This window comes from Rana temporaria, chromosome 4 (assembly GCF_905171775.1).
Source record: "Rana temporaria chromosome 4, aRanTem1.1, whole genome shotgun sequence".
Lineage (NCBI taxonomy): Eukaryota > Metazoa > Chordata > Amphibia > Anura > Ranidae > Rana > Rana temporaria.
In genome coordinates, this window is record NC_053492.1 from 59,599,923 (window position 1) to 59,619,883 (window position 19,961).

General features: G+C 44.5%; 1 protein-coding gene across 2 annotated transcripts in view; it reads right to left on the reverse strand.

The window, feature by feature from the left end:
- Window positions 1–19,961, reverse strand: part of LOC120936244 (24-hydroxycholesterol 7-alpha-hydroxylase-like) — a 114,544-nt gene that overhangs the window by 929 nt on the left and 93,654 nt on the right. For both annotated transcript variants that reach the window (XM_040348457.1, XM_040348458.1), the window contains 2 exons: window positions 15,489–15,576; window positions 2,525–2,609 (listed from right to left, as the gene is read on the reverse strand). In XM_040348457.1, coding sequence (XP_040204391.1) covers window positions 2,538–2,609; window positions 15,489–15,576 — 160 coding nt within the window. In that variant the 3' untranslated portion in view covers window positions 2,525–2,537. The remainder of the gene's footprint in view (window positions 1–2,524; window positions 2,610–15,488; window positions 15,577–19,961) is intronic.

Genomic DNA, 19,961 nt, shown 5'->3' on the forward strand with positions numbered 1-19,961 from the left:
TCCGATCTGTCCGCCGCAATATCGCAGATAACCGCCATTACTAGTAAAAAATAAATAAAAATGTCATAAATCTATCCCCATTTTGTAGGCGCTATAACTTTTGCGCAAACTCACTATATCACTATACACTTATTGCGATTTTTTTTTTTTACCAAAAATAAGTAGAAGAATACATATCGGCCTAAATTGAGAGAAAAAAAAGTTACAAATATTGTGTTTTTTTCAAAATTGCCAGTATTTTTCTGTTTATAGCGCAAAAAATAAAAACTGCAGAGATGATCAAATACCACCAAAAGAAAGCTCTATTTGTAAGAAAAAAGGACGTCAATTTTGCTTGGGAGCCATGTCGCAAGACCGCACAATTGTCATTCAAAGCGTGCCAGTGCTGAAAGCTGAAAATTAGCCTGGGCAGGAAAGGAGTGAAAATGCCCTGTATTGAAGTGATTAATATTAATATTTTAGAATTATTATTTTATATACATAGGACTATGCAGTGCATCCAGAAAGTATTCACAGTACTTCACTTCTTCCACATTTTGATACGTTACAGCCTTATTCCAAAATGAAATAAATTCATTATGTTCCTCAAAATTCTACAAACAATACCCCATAATGACATGTGAAAGACGTTGGTTTGAAATATTAGCAAATTTATTAAAAATAAAAAAAATCCCATGTACATAAGTATTCACAGCCTTTGCTCAATACTTTGTTGAAGCATCTTTGGCACCAATTATAGTTGTTTTTTGGAGTATGATGAGTATGATGCTACAAGCTTGGCATACCAATTTTCGGGCAGTTTCTCCCATTCTTCTTTGCAGGACCTTTCAAGCTTCATCAGGTTGAATGAGGAGCATCAGTGCACAGCGATTTTCAGATCTCTCCAGAGATGTTCAACCAGGTTCAAGTCTGGGCTCTGGCTGGGTCACTTAAGGACATTCACAGTGTTGTCCCGTAGCCACTCCTTTGTCATCCTGGCTGTGTGCTTAGAGTCATTGTCCTGTTGGCAAATGAACCTTCGCCCCAGTCAGATCCAGAGCACGCTGAAGCAGGTTTCCATCAAGGATGTCTCTATACATGTCTGCATTCATCTTTCCCTCGATCCTGACTAGTCTCCCAGTTCCTGCCACTGAAAAACATCCCCACAACATGATGCTGCCACCACCATGCTTCACTGTAGGGATGGTATTGGCCAGGTGATGAGCGGTGCCTGGTTTCCTCCAGACATGACGCTTGCCATTCATGCTAAAGAGTTCAATTTGTTTCATTAGACCAGAGAATTTTGTTTCTCACGGTTTTAGAGTCCTCCAGGTGCCTTTTGACAAACTCCAGGCATGATGTCATGTGCCTTTTACTGAGGAGTAGCTTCCATCTGGCCAATCTACCATACAGGCCCGATTGGTGGAGTGCTGCAGAGATGGTTGTTCTTCTGAAAGGTTCTCCTCTCTCCACAGAGAAATGCTGGAGCTCTGTTAGGCCTCGTACACACGATCGGTTAAACAGAGGACAACGGTCTGATGGACCGTTTTCATCAGTCAAAACTGATCGTGTGTGGGCCCCATAGGTTATTTAACCATCGGTTAAAAAAAAGCCAACTTGCTTTAAATTTAACCGATGGATTCCTAACCGATAGGTCAAAACCGATCGTTAGTAGGCATAACCATCGGTTAAAAATCCACGCATGCTCAGAATCAAGTTGACCTATGCTTGGAAGCATTGAACGTTGTTTTTTTCAGCACGTCGTTGTGTTTTATGTCACCGCGTTCTGACACGATTGTTTTTTTAACCGATAGTGTGTAGGCGCGACGGACCATCAGTCAGCTTCATCGGTTAACCGAAAAAAAATAGTCCATCAGACCGTTCTCATCGGATAGACTGATCGTGTGTACGCGGCTTTAGAGTGACCATCGGGTCAATTTTGAGTGTCATGGCAAAGGCTGTAAATACTTATGTACATGTAATTTTTTGTTTTTTTTATTTTTAATAAATTTGCAAAGTATTCAAACAAACAAACTTCTTTCACGTTGTCATTATGGGATGTTTGTGGAATTTTGAGGAAAATAATTAATTTAATCTATTTTGGAATAAGGCTGTAACAAAACAAAATGTGGAAAAATGTAAGCGCTGTGAATACTTTATGGATGCACTGTACACACACACATATATTTATATATATATATATATATATATATATATATATATATATATATATATATATATATATATATATATATATATATATATATATATATATATATACACACACACACATACATACATACACTGTATATATATTTTTTTATAAGAATACATTATTTATACACACACACACACACACACACAATTATGCAATATTAAATTTCAAAATGGGGTACAGAATGGCCTCAGAATTCTTCACATATGGAATACAAAAGATATATTATGTAACTACGTAGTTCTCTGCAGAACGTTTTCCGCAGGATGGACATTACAATATTATTAGGTGAAGTAGTGGTCACATCATAGAGAAACTATAAATACTTACATTTCTTGCACATTTATTCTCTTAGCTTATACTTAACACGGAAGGGTCCATCGGGTCGCTGGACCCCAACAAAGTGCATATTATCCTGTAAAACATTGGATAGGGCTATTTTAGGACACCAGAAAACGTAATTCTCTGCACCAATGAACAGGACAAGACTTATGAAATGGACATCATACTATTTCTTAAAGCAGATATTCACTGCATTTGAGCTCCATAAGCCAACAATATTTAATTAATTTGTAATATTCAAAGCAAACTTCACCATCTATCCATGCCTCTATGCTTCATTTTGTTGAGAAATCAATTTGAAAAATAAACCCTAGCATTTCTGGCTGTGACCATTTTGAGTAAGGGCAAATTATTCATGTAGCATTTACTTCCTGGATTCCATCTGCCCTTAGCTCAAGCATGCATGCAGGATGGTGTGCTTTGCTGAGAAAACCTTATCCCACCCACTGCCCTCCTGAAGGCACCTAGGCAAGAAACCAGGAATTAAGCAAATGTAAAAAAAAAAAGTTTGATAAACATGATGGCCCAGATCCACAAAGAACTTACGCCGGCGTATCTATTGATACGCCGCGTAAGTTCCAAGATGCCCCGTCGTATCTTTGTTTTGTATCCACAAAACAAGATACGACTGAATGTGGGCTCGATCCGACTGACGTACGTCTTAGTACGCCGTCGGATCTTAGGTGCATATTTACGCTGGCCGCTAGGTGGCGCTTCCGTAGATTTACGCGAGGAATATGCAAATTAGGTAGATACGGCGATCCTCAAACGTACATCCGCCCGGCGCTTTTTTACGTCGTTTACGCACCGCTTTTTTTGGCGTAACGTTACCCCTGGGTCTATGAGGCGTACGCAATGTTAAGTATGGACGTCGGGACAGCGTTGAATTTTCCGTTTACATCATTTGCGTAAAACGTTCGCGAATAGGGCTTTGCGTAAATTACGTTCACGTCGAAAGCATTGACTATTTGCGACGTGATTTTGAGCATGCGCACTGGGATACCCCCAGGGACGGCGCATGCGCCGTTCCAAAAAAACTTCATTTATGTGGGGTCAAGATGTATTGACATAAAACACGCCCACATCTTAGCCATTTGAATTCCGCGCCCTTACGCCGACACATTTTACACTACGCCGCCGTAACTTACGCTACGCCTGCCTAAAGATAGGCAGATCTTTGTGGATCTGGGCCGAAATACTTTCCTATCTATTTACTAATGCTAGCAGCAAGTGGATTAAACATAATCAATGTAGATCGGAAGAGTGAAGTTCCACTTTAAGGGGAAAAAAAGCAGAACTCCAGATAAATACACAGGTGTTTTACTTGACAAATTATGGTATTTTTATCTATCCATTGCTGAGATTTACCACGCAGCATATACCTGGCAGGCAAGATGGATTTTTCTCTGCTGCAGTCAACCACTAGTCTACCAGGGCTGTATATAAATTGCGGCCCACAGACAGAGATTTTAAACATCTATAGCAGCCAGAAATAGGTAAACATTTGTAGAGCTGGTGATGGGCTTTTATGTGAAAATTATTCAGTGGGCTTTAAAGCCACCTGTCCACTTCCATAAGGCTAGGTTCACATCACGATTTTTCCATCCGAAAAACGGACCGTTAAATCGGATGGAATCGTATCTGTCAAAATCGTATGTAATCGTATGTCAAAAAAAATCGGATCCTGATTTTAAATAATGTAGGTTTTTTTTTTTTTTTTTAGAACAAGGTTTCCCTTTCTGTAGCATAATATACAATAAACTGGTTCCCAACAAATCCTTTCCTAGTAATTTGTGTTGTCTCCCATTAGTAACATTATATCAAACAACAGTCATTAATTTTTTTTCACAGACTTGTGCGATCTGATGTATAAATTCACTGAATAATTTCACTCCGCTTGTTTTTTTTTATAAAAAATAAATTAAGAATATATATCCCTCTACCCTCTGCTTATACATTTCCCAAAGTTCCCAAAACTTACATTGAGCTATCACCCTATTGGCTGTAAATGAGAAGATGTTGCCTTTGGAATAAGTACAATTTCAATAAACATTGTAACATTGTATTTTGTTGCATGTCTCTTCTGCAATAAAAGCCTGCTTGCTCGCTGTTTGTCACAGTGTACTTTAAATGTACTTGCTTCTAAAGTAAAATTTTTGCAGAATTTAATATCGGAACTACTGAAACAGCTTCAAAATCCTTACGGCTGATCACTGTATTTTAATTACAAAAAAGAACATTTGGAGATAGATAACCATAAAAGTCTGCTGTTGTCAAATGAAGTAAAAATCCGATTATTGTAATTGTATTTTTAAACGGAAAATTTAGTTCTGTGGCTGCAGGGAATACTGTATTAGCATGGCAAATGTTTTACCTTTATCGCAGCAGTTCTCTTTAGTACATTGGCGGCGTTAGCGGAGAATATCTTGTCACCCTGCGGACTTTTTGGGCACTTTTTGTGTGTTGAGAATCCAGCTGTGAACGGAGAGGGGGTCCTGTGTTTCCCACCATGAGTAGCCCGGAGGTGATGGTGACAGCAAGCGACAGGAGAACTCTTCTAGATCTCATTGTGCAGGTCATTGGGGACAGTAGCAGCAGCAGGAGAAGTGAAGTAACAGCAAGCGACAGGAGAACTCTTCTAGTTCTCATTGTGCAGGTCATTGGGGACAGTAGCAGCAGCAGGAGAAGTGAAGTAACAGCAAGCGACAGGAGAACTCTTCTAGATCTCATTGTGCAGGTCATTGGGGACAGTAGCAGCAGCAGGAGAAGTGAAGTGACAGCAAGCGACAGGAGAACTCTTCTAGATCTCATTGTGCAGATCATTGGGGACAGTAGCAGCAGCAGAGAAAGTGGAAAAGTCATTACCAGGCGCTACAACGATGGTCCTGCTTATTCTGCTGAACATGGCAATCATAGACTGTCCTCCAGGGAGAGATCAGCTTCATCTTCCCTGAGGGCTAGAATAGTTCTCCTGCCGCTTGCTGTCACTTCACTTCTCCTGCTGCTGCTACTGTCCCCAATGACCTGCACAATGAGAACTAGAATAGTTCTCCTGCCGCTTGCTGTCACTTCACTTCTCCTGCTGCTGCTACTGTCCCCAATGACCTGCACAATGAGAACTAGAATAGTTCTCCTGCCGCTTGCTGTCACTTCACTTCTCCTGCTGCTGCTACTGTCCCCAATGACCTGCACAATGAGAACTAGAATAGTTCTCCTGCCGCTTGCTGTCACTTCACTTCTCCTGCTGTTCTCACGATTGTAGGTTTGAAATCGTATGGCAAACGGATCCATTCACTTCCATTCATTTAATTTAGGTCCCCAAGTGCATCCGATTTGATCCGCATCCGATTGTAATACGATTTTAAATCAGGACCAAAAATCGTGGGCAAACACGTTTTTTGATACGATTTTAAATCGTATCAAATCGTATGCGGATCAAATCGGATGCACTTGGGGACCTAAATTAATGAATGGCAGTGAATGGATCCGTTTTGCCATACAGATTTGGACGATTTAAAAGCAAAAATCGTGAGTAAAAAAAGGATGACAAAATCGTGGTGTGAATGCACCCTAAGCTACCTTAGAAAATGACTCAAATTTTTTTACGTCGTTTACGTTAGGCTTTTTTCGGTGTAAAGTTACCCCTGCTATATGAGGCGTAGCCAATGTTAAGTATAGACGTCGTTCCCGCGCGAGTTTTGAAAATTTTACGTCGTTTGCGCAAGTCGTTCATGAATAGGGCTGTACGTAAGTTACGTTCACGTCTAAAGCAATGACGACTTGCGGCGTAGTTTCGAGCATGTGCACTGGGATTGTTTCACGAACGGCGCATGGGTCGTGGGTCACAGTGAATTTACATAAAACACGCCCACATCATCCCCATTTGAATTAGGCGGGCTTACGCTGACACACATACGTTACGCCACAACTAAGGGCGCAAGTTCTTTCTGCATACGGAACTTGCGCCCTAAGTTACGGTGGCGTACCGTATCTGAGATACGTTACGCCGCGCCGACAGATACTGCAATGTATCTGAATCCGGCCCACAGTATTTACTGTATACACACACACGCACACAATACTGTGCAAAACAGGTAAAATATATTCCGCGCTACGGTAGGTTATATGGGCTGCTGCCCCCCTGGCAAGCCTCCCTAGGGAGGAGTGTAAAAGTCAATTATTATAGTGTAGGGGTATTGGCGCTGCCTTGGGGTGAACACTTGAATTCCAGTAATAGGTGAATTAATTCCCTATAACACGTGATGAGTGAGTATGTGTGTGAAGATGTTGGACACCTCTGATAAGTGGGCTCATATTAAAATACTGTGCAAAAGTTTTAGGTAGGTGTGAAAAAAGGTTGTAAATTAAAGGAGAAGTCCAGCAAAGCTCGTTTGGCTGTACTTCTCCTGTAGATCACAGGAGTGCAATTCCTGCTGCATTACTGTTACCCATTTTCAGCAGACAGCAGGCTGAAGCCCGCTGTCAGCTGACATCACAGAGCCGGTCCAGGTTGGGGCAAGATTGCAACAATATGGTCGCGAACCGCCCACTTCTCTGGACTGGCACCTGGCTCAGCCTCTCAGCAAACCACCTGCTTCCGCCCCCTCCACAGCCCAGTGCTCTATAGCATGAAGGGGGGGAGGGGGGTCGGAGCCAAGAGCCAGTGACTGACAGTCACCAGTTCTCTGCTCATGAAGCTCTGAGAACTGAGTGATCAGTGGTCTTTGATCGCTTGGTTCTCGGTCTTCGAGCCGGGGGGGGGGGGGGACCAATGCTGCATTCACCCTAGGTAAGCAGGATTTACAAAAAACATACTCATTTTTTAATACTTTTATAAATAGAAATGTTAATGGTTTATTTTTTATCAATTAACAAAATGTAAAAGTAATGTAAAGTAAATAAACAGAAGAGAAATCCATATCAAATCAGTATTCGGTGTGACCACCCTTTTTGCATTCAACCCAGCATCAATTCTTCTAGGTACACTTGCACACATTTTTTGAAGGAACTCAGCAGGTAGGTTGTTTCTAACATCTTGGAGAATTAACCACAGATCTTCTGTGGATATAGGCGGCCCCATATCTTTCTGTCTCTTCATGTACAGGTGAAACTCATTTTTTTTTTTTATATTTTGCAAAAGTTCATTTCACTAATGCAACTTAAAAGGTGAAACTAATATATGAGATATACTCATTACATGCAAAGCAAGATAGTGCAAGCCGTGAATTGTCATAATTGTGACGATTATGGCTTACATTAACCTCTTAAGGACCGCCCAACGCCGATATACGTCGGCAGAATGGCACGGCTGGGCACAGGCACGTACCGGTACGTCACCTTTAAGAACCCAGCCGTGGGTTGTGCGTGCTGGACCCGATCGCCGCCGGTGTCCCACGATCGGGTCACAGGAGCTGAAGAACGGGGAGAGGTGTGTGTAAACACACCTTCCCCATTCTTCTGTGTGGCAGTGACACGGATCGTCTGTTTCCTGATATAGGGAACGGCGATCAGTGACGTCACGCCTACAGCCACGCCCCCTACAGTAAGAATCACTCCTTTAGGGCACACTTAACCCCTTAGCGCCACCTAGTGGTTAACCCCTTTGCTGCCATTGTCATTTTCACAGTAACCAGTGCATTTTTATAGCACTTTTCGCTGTGAAAATGGTCCCAAAAATGTGTCAAAAGTGTCCGCCATAATGTCGCAGTCATGAAAAAAAATCGCTGATCACTACCATTAGCCATTACTAGTAAAAAAATTTTTTTTATAAAAATGCCATAAAACTATCCCCTATTTCGTAAACGCTATAACTTTTGCGCAAACCAATCAATAAACGCTTATTGCGATTTTTTTTTTTACCAAAAATAAGTAGAAGAATACGTATCAGCCTAAACTGAGGAAAAATGACCAGTTACACTTACCGGTAGCTGGATTTCTACGATGTCTTACAGGACGGCACGCTGAGAGTAGACTGGCCACCTGACAGGAAACACAATCAAAAAAAGAGGTTAAAAGGCCCCACCCTTCCCGTGTGCCTCAGTTTGTAGATAAGTAACCGCTATTAGAACACAAAAAAATAACTCCGAATAGCAGTAAATAACAGGGAGGGAAGTAGGCCTGCCGTCCTGTAAGACATCGTAGAAATCCAGCTACCGGTAAGTGTAACTGGTCATTTCTCCCTCGTCTTCCAGGACGGCACGCTGAGAGAAAAACAAGCAATCTTCGGGCCTACCTTAGGGCGGGACCACCGTCTGTAGGACCTTCCTACCAAACATCAGATCTTGCGGTGACAGCAGTTCGACTCTGTAATGTCTGACGAACGTATTCTGGCTTGACCAGGTCGCCGCTTTACATATTTGTTCTATGGAAGCTCCTGCTCTTTCTGCCCAGGAGGCTGCCAGTGATCGGGTGGAATGGGCCTTGATAACAGGAACTGGTCTACCCGCTAAGGTGTAGGATAAAGAGATAGCCTGCCTGATCCATCTGGATATAGAAGCTTTCGTTGCCTGCTGACCCTTTTTCTGACCAGAAAAATTAACCAAAAGATGAGGGGAATTCCTAAACTCACTTACCCTCTCTAAATAAATCAAAAGACAACGTCTTACGTCCAAGCAATGAAAAGTAGCCTCCTTCTCATTCTTGGGATCTGCGCAAAACGAAGGGAGGACTACCTCCTGGGATCTGTGGAATTTAGTTGCCACTTTGGGCAGGTACAGAGGATCCTGACTCAGTACCACCCTGTCTTCAAAAACCCGAAGAAAGGGTTCCTTAATGGAAAAAGCATGCATGTCTCCAACTCTTTTGGCAGACGTGATAGCCAACAAAAAAGTAAATTTAAAAGAAAGTAATTTAATTGGAATACTATCTATAGGTTCGAATGGTGCCTTAGATAGCTGATTCAAGACTAGGGAGAGGTCCCAAGGGGGAACTCTAGACACTTTTATAGGGGAAAGTCTGTCCCTAGCTGTCAGAAACCTCCTAATAAGAGGATCCCCAGAAAGGCTCCTGTCCAAAAAATAGGACAAGGCCGTAACTTGGACTCTCAAGGTCTTAGTGGCTAAGCCTAGTTCCACCCCATCCTGGAGGAAATCCAGGATGACGGGGATGTCAGGGTAGGAGATCTGTTTCGCGGAGCACCAGCGCGAAAAGACCCCCCAAATTCTTGCATAGATGAGTCTGGTGACTTTCTTGCGACTAGCCAACAGGGTTCCTATCACCTTTTCCGAACAGCCTCTCTGCTGCAGGTTCCACCTCTCAAGAGCCATGCCGTCAGGCTGAAGAATTCTGGGTTCGGATGAGAGACCGGCCCCTGCCGCAGAAGACCCGCCCGGGGAGGGAGAGGAAGCGGGGGAGCTAGAGCCCAATGTTTCAGGGTGGGGAACCAGGACCTCTTGGGCCACCAAGGAGCGATTAAAATCAGGTTGGTGTCTGAGGCGTTCAATTTTTGCAGAACCCTTGGGATGAGATTCAAGGGAGGAAAGGCGTAGGCCAACCGGAATCTCCAGGGTTGAGCCAACGCATCCACCCCCAGTGAACCCTGCTCTCGGGAGAGGGAAAAGAACCTGTTCACCTTTTTGTTCCCCTTGCACGCAAAGAGGTCTACTTCTGGGCGACCGAGCTGTTGGCAAACCCAGCTGAAGGTCTCCGGGCATAATTCCCATTCCCCCTGAAGGATGGGCTGGCGGCTCAGAAAATCGGCCTCCAGATTGAGGGTCCCTCTTATATGGACCGCTAGAAGAGAGGGCACCCTCTGTTCTACCCAACTTAGGATCCTCAGGGAGAGGGCTAGGAGAGAGTGTGACCTGGTGCCCCCCTGCCGGTTGAGAAAGGCGATCGTAGTCGCGTTGTCGGAGAGGACTAGGACCTCTCGGCCCTGAATTCTCTCCTCGAAGGCTTCCAGAGCCTCCCCAACCGCCAATAACTCCCGGTAGTTGGAAGAAGCCCGCCTTTGCTGGGGATTGCAAGAACCCTGGGCTCGAAGTTCCTCCGTATGGGCTCCCCACCCCCAGCTGCTGGCATCTGTAGTGACTTTGATCGGGTTGACCTGACTCCACAGACGACCCTTTAAAAGGTTCTGGGGAAACAGCCACCACTGTAAGGTGTCTTTTACTGGAACCGGGATACTGACCCTGGTATCCAACGTCTCTTCCGTTCCCCCCCAAGATGAGAGAAGGAAGGCCTGCAGGGGCCTTGAGTGGAGTTGTGCCCAAGGAACTGCCGGGATGCACGAAGTCATCCGTCCCAACAACCTCATGATTTTCTCTGAAAGAGGAATCTACAGCCGCTACTAGGGACCTGACCGCTGTCATAAGACCCTGTGCTTTGTCTTGGGATAAGACAAGCTTCCTTTCTAGGGAGTCTATAAGAAAACCTAGGTACATCTTCCTTTGTTCTGGAAGGAGAGAAGACTTCTCCTTGTTCACGATCCAACCAAGGGATTCCAGGGTGGTTATGACAGTGGCCAGGTCCAGAAGGAGCTGATCCCGACTCAGGTTGAAGAGCAAAAGGTCGTCCAAGTAAGGGACGAGGGAGATCCCCTTAAAATGTAGAAAAGCCATCACCTCTGCCAGGACCTTCGTAAACACCCTCGGACTGGAAGCCAGTCCGAAGGGGAGGGCCGAGAACTGCCAGTGCTGAACTCCTTGGGCAGAGGTGAGGGCGAATCTGAGGAATCTCTGGTGATCCGGACAAATAGGAACGTGAAGGTAAGCATCCCTCAAGTCTATTGTCACCATGAACACGCCTTCTAACAAGAGGCCCCTGAGACTGTAAACATTCTCCATACGAAATTTTTTGTATTGAAGATGAACGTTTAGGGGTCTGAGATTGATGATCAATCTGAATTTCCCGAGTGGTTTGGGAACGACAAAAATATGGGAGTATACCCCCTGGCCCTCTTGATTTGGAGGGACTGGGACTATGAGTCCCTGTTCGGCCAGGCTGGCAACGTTCTGGGAAAGTCCAGCGGCTTTGCGAGGATCGCCTGGTAGGTGTGTGAGGAGAAAAAAGGGGGGAGGAAACTGGCGGAATTCTAGCCTGTAACCTTCCCTGATGATCTGAAGGACGTGAGGACTCCTGGTTATCTCCTCCCAAGCGGGAAGGAACCTGGAGAGCCTGCCCCCTACCCTCTCGTCACTTGGGATCCTTTTCACCAGGCTTGGGGCTGGAAAAAAGGATCCCACTCTTTGGCTTATCCTTTCCAAACCCCCAGCGCCTGCCGGGCGCCGATTTCTTCCCTGGGGGGGGGGGTTTTCCTCTGGTTGGGACGAAAAAACTTCCCCCTATTTGCTCTAGGTCTGGAGGGAAATTTATTTCCTTTTTCAGAGGATCTCGCTAGGGCCTGATCTAATGCGGTGCCGAACAGGAGGGAACCCTCAAACGGAATCGCACACAAGCGGTTTTTTGACGCAAGGTCGCCCCTCCAAGTTTTCAGCCAGACAGCTCTCCTAGAAGCATTGATAAGTGCTCCAGTCTTGGCTGAAGCGCGAACCGTCTCAATAGCTGCATCTGCCAAATAGGCTACCGCACTGCCGATCACCTGGAGGGACTCTTGAGTTTCTCTAGACTTGGAAGAACTTGCTAGATGATCTAACAGCCTGGAAGTCCAAGCGGCAGTGTTCCTTGCGACGCATGCTGAAGCTAACGCAGGACCCAAAGCGGCTGCATTGGCTTCCCAGGCTCTACGGAGGGAGGTATCAGCACGCCTATCCATGGCATCCCTTAAACTCCCTGCATCCTCAAAAGAGAGATCGGATTGTCTAGAGACCTGAGCTAAAGATGCGTCAAGACGAGGAACTTTAAAAAAGGTATCCTCCACCTCAACTTTAAAGGGGCAACGGCGTTTCCAGGTCTTAAACTTGGGAAGTTTCTTTTCTGGCTCAGCCCATTCCCTCCGGATAATATCCTTGAGGGATTGATGCACTGGGATAGTCTTAGACTGAGGCTTAATTAAACCCAAATACATCCTGTCCTGGGCTGAAACCTGCTCCGCTGGATGTTGGATCTGCTCAGAGGCGTAAATGGCTGCGAGAAGACCCTCCATATCATCTGCGGAAAATATATATTTTCCAGACCTGGCATCCTCGTCCTCTTCCTCCGCCTGGCTTTCCACCAGGCCCTCGTCCTGAAGAGTGACCTCAGAATCCTCGGAGTCAGAGGAAGGAGCCTTCCTAGTTCGCTGGCGGGCCAGCCGCGCAGAAGTGGATCCCTCCTGAGACGAAGGACCAGGCACATGGGGATCAGACTCCCTACTTTTCAAGGAAGATTTAAAATCCTTGAGAGTGGCGAGCATTCCCAGCTAGTTTAAGGATACACTTGGAGCAAAAGGGTTTGTTATAGTCTGTCGGGAGCTTATCATTACAATTCCCACATTTCTTAATTTTTTTAAGGGGCTTAGAAGATCTACTGGCTTCCCCCTGGGCAGAAGGGTCCTCTCCTAAAACCTAATGTAAAATAGAAAGGCCCATTAGCAACATACTCTCACAGCTGAGGGTTTACAACAAGAGGGGGGGGGGGGAAACCCCCCACCCCCGAACACAAGGAGGACTCACCCCGGGTGGACTCCTCAGCAGCCAGGTCTGTCAGACGGTCCTCCATGATGAGGGCGCCCGGCCCTTCTCTCTCCCCGGCTGCGTGTTGCTCTGCCTCTGCTGTGCTCTGCAGCGAAATGTGGCATCCGTCGGTGGAGGCCGCCATCTTGTAGGGGCGGAGTGACGTCACGCCGTCGTGCGCGTCATCAATACGCGCCCAGCAAGTGACGGCGCCGCTCGGAGCGGCGCCCAGCCCAGCCGACACCACGCTGCAGAGGGGAAGTCTCCCTGTAAGGTAGGAGGGAAGACGGGGGGGGGGGAGAGAGGAACGGCCGCCTCAGAGCACTAGGGAAGCCCTGCTAGCTAGGAGGCTCTGGCGTCCAGGGAGGCACTCTTCTTAGTTAGCACTTTCAGCCTCCCTAGACCAAAAAGAAGGGATACCCCCCCGGGAAAGTGCAAGCACCTTGACCGGACCCAAAAGCACCCAGTACCTGTGGTCTAGACTCCGGGGGGGGGACCACCAGCCCCAGGCCTTAGGTCAGGTGAAAAATAAAAAACTGTTTCGCTGTAGGGGAAACACAATCAGAAACTGAGGCACACGGGAAGGGTGGGGCCTTTTAACCTCTTTTTTTGATTGTGTTTCCTGTCAGGTGGCCAGTCTACTCTCAGCGTGCCGTCCTGGAAGACGAGGGAGAAAAAATAGTTTTTCTATATATTTTTTGGGGATATTATAGCAAAAAGTAAAAAATATCGAATTTTTTTCAAAATTGTCACTCTATTTTGTTTATAGCGCGAAAAATGAAAACCGCAGAGGTGATCAAATACCACCAAAATAAATCTCTATTTGTGGGGAAAAAAGGATGCCAATTTTGTTTGGGAGCCACGTCGCACGTGCAATTGTCAGTTAAAGCGACGCAGTGTGGAATCGCAAAACCTGCATAATGGTCCGGGGCTTAAGTTGTTAAAACCCCAAATCCACAATCGCAGAAAATTTGAATATTGTGAAGAGGTGCAATATTCTAGGCTCCAAGTGTCACACTCTAATCAGTTATTTAAGCCATAACACCTGCAAAGGGTTCCTGAGCCTTTAAATTGTCTCTCAGTCAGGTTCAGTAGGAATCACAATCATGGAGACAGGAACAACAAGCGCCCAGAGGCGATTAAATTCGCATGTGCTGCGCTATATAAGTTTTCTTTCATTCATTCATTCATTCATTCATTCATTCATGGGAAAGACTGCTGACCTGCCTGGTAATGACAGATGACACCCTCCTTAAGGAGCCCCCTGCTTCAGATAATCACAGGTGGCCCTTTCCTCCTGTAAAGACAGATTACTCCCCCTCCTGGTAATGACAGAAGACCCACCCACTAGGTAATGACAAATGACTTAAAAATGCACCAAAAGCTCCCCTGGTCTGCACTCTGACTCGGATTCCGCTTGGCCTGTTACAGTGACAGGAAGACTGCAGGGGCCCCCTGGAGAATTGGTGTGGTTGCACCTGTGACCTCTGCGACCCATATTCTAAACTTTCCCCAATCTACTGCATTGGCTGAAGTTCCACCTTAAAGCTGAATTACGGGAACAAAAACATTACATATATTCTTCAGTAGCCATTCTACTTTGTGTGCACCAAAAGCCTTTGCAAACCATATTACCTTGTACATTTAGTGGTAACATCATAAATTTGCTGTGCATACTGTTCATAGCTAGAGGGGGGCAAGGTAGAAAGCTACAGGGGATGGACCAATCAACCTTCACAGAGATAGAGACTGCAGTGACTGGTCTTTACTACCGGAAACCCCTGCACAGAGACAAGGTATAGATACTGGACAACTGTACAAATGTGGAGATAATATAAAAAATACAGCAAGGTTCAACTAAGAATACATATGTCTCTTGTATTTAGACTATATTTTGCCGCCTGAATGTCAGTTTTAAAGGATTCCAGGTTTGGACATTTTATACATACTAATTATGGTCCAGCTGGGATCAATGTAGCTAGGTATATACCAAACCTGACTAATGACCCTGAAAGCTAGAAATCACTGCTGAAATTTCTGAAGGCATGTAAATTGTTTTCTAATTGGACAAGGTGGAGAGTGAGATATCAACACTCTGCCCGCCCATCTCTTCTAATCAGAGAATGCTTTGCATTAGTTCAGAAAATGCATAGCATGCCCTGAATGGCACCCATGCAAAATGGTTCACAATGAACAGCCACACAAACAGGACCCGAAAACAAGTGGAGGTCACTGGAGTAGTGGTGTCTACTTCAATGGTTTCCAGCGTCCATGGGCATTGGCCAGGTATGGTTTATATATTTACATTGGTCTGAGCTGAACCAATGTATTATGTATCAATTTTACATAGCTGGAATTCCCCCTTACCCACCACAAGCCACATAAGCAATAGAAACATGTACCATTTTTGGAAGTGGATCCAGTAACTCTAACTCATATTTGTAGAGGAATAAAATCACGAACATGTGAACTTCCATCAAGGCCAACCACCTGCATGTAAAAAACAAAAAAAACAATGTAAGCTTGGCCATTGATAATTAAGATAGACAGCTTTTTTTTTTTATAACCACTTCAGACTCCACCAAAAGAAAGGACGCGAGACTTGCTCACGTTTTTCTTGCTTATTCCGTCTCTGCTATGGTTTTGCATCATTTTTGGTTATTCTTTAATTCCCTTTAGCTTTTTTTTTTTAGCTTTTTTTTCCACTTTTCTCTTTTTTCCTTTTTTTCCTTTTCAATGTGGTTGCCAAAGTGTGCACACCCGCTTATAACTGGGGATGTAGCTGTGTTCAGAATTAAGCAATCTCATTCAAACTCGTGTTAAATAGGAGTCAGTACACACCTGACATCTTTTAAAATTCCTCTGATTATCCCTAAATAAACTGAACTGAACGTACCTCCAAAATTTATGAAAAGACGAGAAGTAAACTAGTCAGGGAGGCCGCCAAGAGGCCTACAGCAACATTAAAGGAGCTGCAGGAATATATGGCAAGTACTGGCTGTGTTATGGTCTGAAGAAACAAAGGTTCAACTTTTTGGCTATAATTTTAAAGATATGTTTGGCGCAAAATCAACACTTCACACCACCAAACGAACACCATATCCACTGTGAAGCATGGTGGTGGCAGCATCATGCTTTGGGGTTGTTTTTCTTCAACAGGAACAGGGGTCTTAGTCAAGGTAGAGGGAATTATGAACAGTTCCAAATACTAGTCAAGATTGGCATAAAACCTTCAGGCTTCTGCTAGAAAGCTGAACATGAAGAGGAACTTCATCTTTCAGCATGACAACTACCCGAAGCGTACATCCAAATCAACAAAGGAATGGCTTCACCAAAAGAAGATTAACGTTTTGGAATGACCCAGCCAAAGCCCATACCTGAATCCGATAGAAAATCTGTTGGGTGATCTGAAGAGGGCTGTGCACAGGAGACGCCCTCACAATCTGACAGATTTGGAGTGTTTTGCAAAGAAGAGTGGGCAAATATTGCCAAGTCAAGATGTGCTATGCTGATCATACCCATAAAGACTGTAATAAAATCAAAAGGTGCTTCACCATAGTATTAGTTTGGGGGGACACTTATGCAACCATATTTTTTTATTGCAACTTCCCTCCACCTAAAAGATTTCAGTTGGTTTTTCAATTGAGTTGTATAATTTGTAGGGGACCTTAAGGTGGAAAAAGTTCTGAAAGTCAATTTTTTTTACATCACAGAAACCTGACATTCTAACAGGGGTGTGTAGACTTTAATTATTTCAATAAAGAATTTGTTTTTAACGTTTTAGTACGGTATGTCTTTAATGCACCACAAAAAGTCCACTTATTCCTCAAATGTTTTTTTGCTTCTGCCGATTGCGGTCTGGTTGTCTTAGGATAAGCTCAGGGGCGTGGCTTGCCGCATGGAGCAGTGAGACGTGTCTTTGCATAGTTCCCAGAGTCCCGTGGCTCTACAGGCTTCATTTCGCTTGGAAACCCCACTCTACTCAGGCACATGGGGAAGGATAAGTTCAAGGCACAGAAGGGCTCCAGCGGCAACCGACAAGGAGGCAATTTGGGGCACTTTTTCACCAGATCTCTGGCCGCAGCACAGCGCCAGCTAGGATCCAAGATGGGGCCAGCATCTCCAGCCCACTCTGACTCAGCCCTGCATTCCCAGCTCACATGGACATTCCCCCCTCCCTGAGAACTGTGATTATCCCTCTAGGCTCACCAGAAGCCGCTCTAATGTCTCCCTGGGCTCGGGTGAGGGCTGAAACAATGAATCACAGTTGAAGTCCCTGCACAGCTATATCAGGTCCCTGCCCACCAAAACAGACATTGAACACTGTATCAAATGGATAGAAAAAAAAACTTACAAGCAGGAAATATCTGATCTAAAGAAAGATATTGGGGTCGCTTTGAGGACACTGAAAGCACTGAAAGCACCACAGATGGCCTAAGCCAGGGGTGCCCAACCCTTTGTAGAGTGAGGGCCACTTAAGCGACTTGGTAACCGGTCGCAGGTCACAATGAGCAGAGCGGTTGGATGGCAGCCCACTCTACTCTATAGAACCTACTCGTTTTGCGGATCAGATTGGCGGTAAGCGTTTGTAAGGTGAATGGAGGGTCCAATTGGGTTTGACTGATTATGTGAAAGGGGCCTAAGGCTGCTTTCACACCGCTGTACTGTTTACCCGCACTGCAAGTGCAGCGCAGTTCCCCTGTGGCTTTCCTGCAGGTTAGCTGCACTTTGCCATAAACTTCTATTATATCTTGTAGGAGTGGTGCACTTTCAGAAAGCTCACCAAACTTGCAGGTAATAGAAGTCTATGGCTCAGTGCAGGTAACTTGCAGGTGCACTGCTCTGCACCTGCAGATCGATCAGTATAAAAGCAGCCCAGTAACCACTGCAGAACAGATATGCCTATATATACACTGTGATTTTAGTAATAAACTTACCTTTAATAACAGTATTCTATTACATCCCAGAGCAGGAGGTCACGGGCCACATCAGAGGGCTCCGTGGGCCACATAAGAGTTCCGTGTCTGTTTCTTAAATCTCAAATTGTATGATTATATTCCATCATTGCCTTCTACCAATGACTTCCTCCTTCTGCCCATCCTCAATTTGATCGTATATTTCCACCATGTAGGGTTTCCCCTGGCCTGATCCCGATCATTGTTTTGCTTCAACATTTTATAATTTTACTGTCCAATTTTATGTTTTACATATGGTTGTTACCCTGTGGTGCCGGAGACCCGGGAGCTGCCATGCCCTGTGGGTTTTGCTCGCACCCCTCTTAGGCTTTTTGTTGGTGCCAGTATGGGCGCCGTCTGGTATACTGCTATATGCCACAATGTAAGGTTTTTATTTTGTTTACTTGTAGTCCTTTGGAGCCACCTACTGGCCCCTTTTTTATTTTTATTTTATTTTTTTTCTCTGGTCCATTTGTCCCATTCCCCACCGATTCTATATAGACTCAACCCTTTGTCTTCTCTTATCGTTTTTGAACAGTGATAGTGACAATACCACATGTTCCTGTATGTTTATAGATTCCCCTTCTTGTGTCACTCCTTTTTCTTCTCTTTTTTTGTTTGCTCCTTTTTTTTCTACCTCTTCCCTTCCTTCTCTTCCCTTTTTACCCTTTCTGGTCCCTCTCTATCTGCTGAGAACTGCTGATCTATGAGACGCCTGGTTTGCCTGTTTTCTCCTCTCTCTCTCCTCCCTTTCATGTCCTATGGCGACTGTCTGCCCGATTAACTTGGCATCTTTTAATTGCAGGGGGTTTCATGTGCCGGAGAAATGGAGCCAATTCCTTTACCATTTTCATAAAATGCTATCCAATACAGTAAGGGAAAAATACAGTTTGAGAGCGTTTTGCAAGACAAGCAAAATGTTTTAATAAATTTTGCCTTGATATACAAGCGATGTCTTGATATAAGAGTAGCATCATGTCACAACTGAGTATAAAAAAGAAGGGAGGAGCCTCTAAGTGTAGCAATATGGTTACATTTAATGAAGGTACAACATTTAGCAACTTATTGCTACACTTAGGTGCCTCTCTTCTCTTTTATACCCTGTAAAAAAAAATGCTTTGATATACAATTGCTTTGGATTACAAGCATGTTTCTGGAACGAATTATGCTCGCAAAACAAGGTTTTACTGTATTCTGCTACTGCAGGAAACGCACGGGCTCCATACCAGTCCTGCGTAACCAATATTATCAAACTTTTGTTTCATAGTAATAACCCTCATGCCAAATCTAAAGAAGTTTCCATTGCGTTTCATAAATCCTTTAACCCTGAGGTCCTAGACTCCCTTATAGACGTAGCTGGTTGCTTCATCTTTCTCTGCACTGACACGCATTAAATCACTGGTACACTCCGCACACCTAGTTGATGTCTGGTGCATTCAACACCCGACGGGAGAGCTATTACAGCCACTATTCCGCAGCCCACAACTCCTATAGCAGACTGGGCCATTTCTTTATTTCTCAGTCCCTCCTAGATACACCCCTACCGGATTACATGGGACATCTCATTTGGTCCGATCACGCCCTGGTGTATCTGACTCTAGTGCGCCCCCCGACAGCTCGTAGGGGTATGAACTGTAGGCTCAATGACAATTTGTTACGAGGCTCTGTTTGTGTAGCCGTGATTTCCAAAACTATTCTGAATTTCATGTCCAATCATTCTTCAGACACTACCTCCCCCCTCAATCATTGGGAAGCACTAAAATGTGTGATGCAGGCGTGCTGATTCCGCACAGCTACATTATAAAATATTTTAAAATACAGTATATAATAAATATCTAAAATATATATTGTATAATTTAAAATATATTTGAATGCTAATTTGAAACTGTTTGATATCATTTTTTTTACTCTGTATTCCAA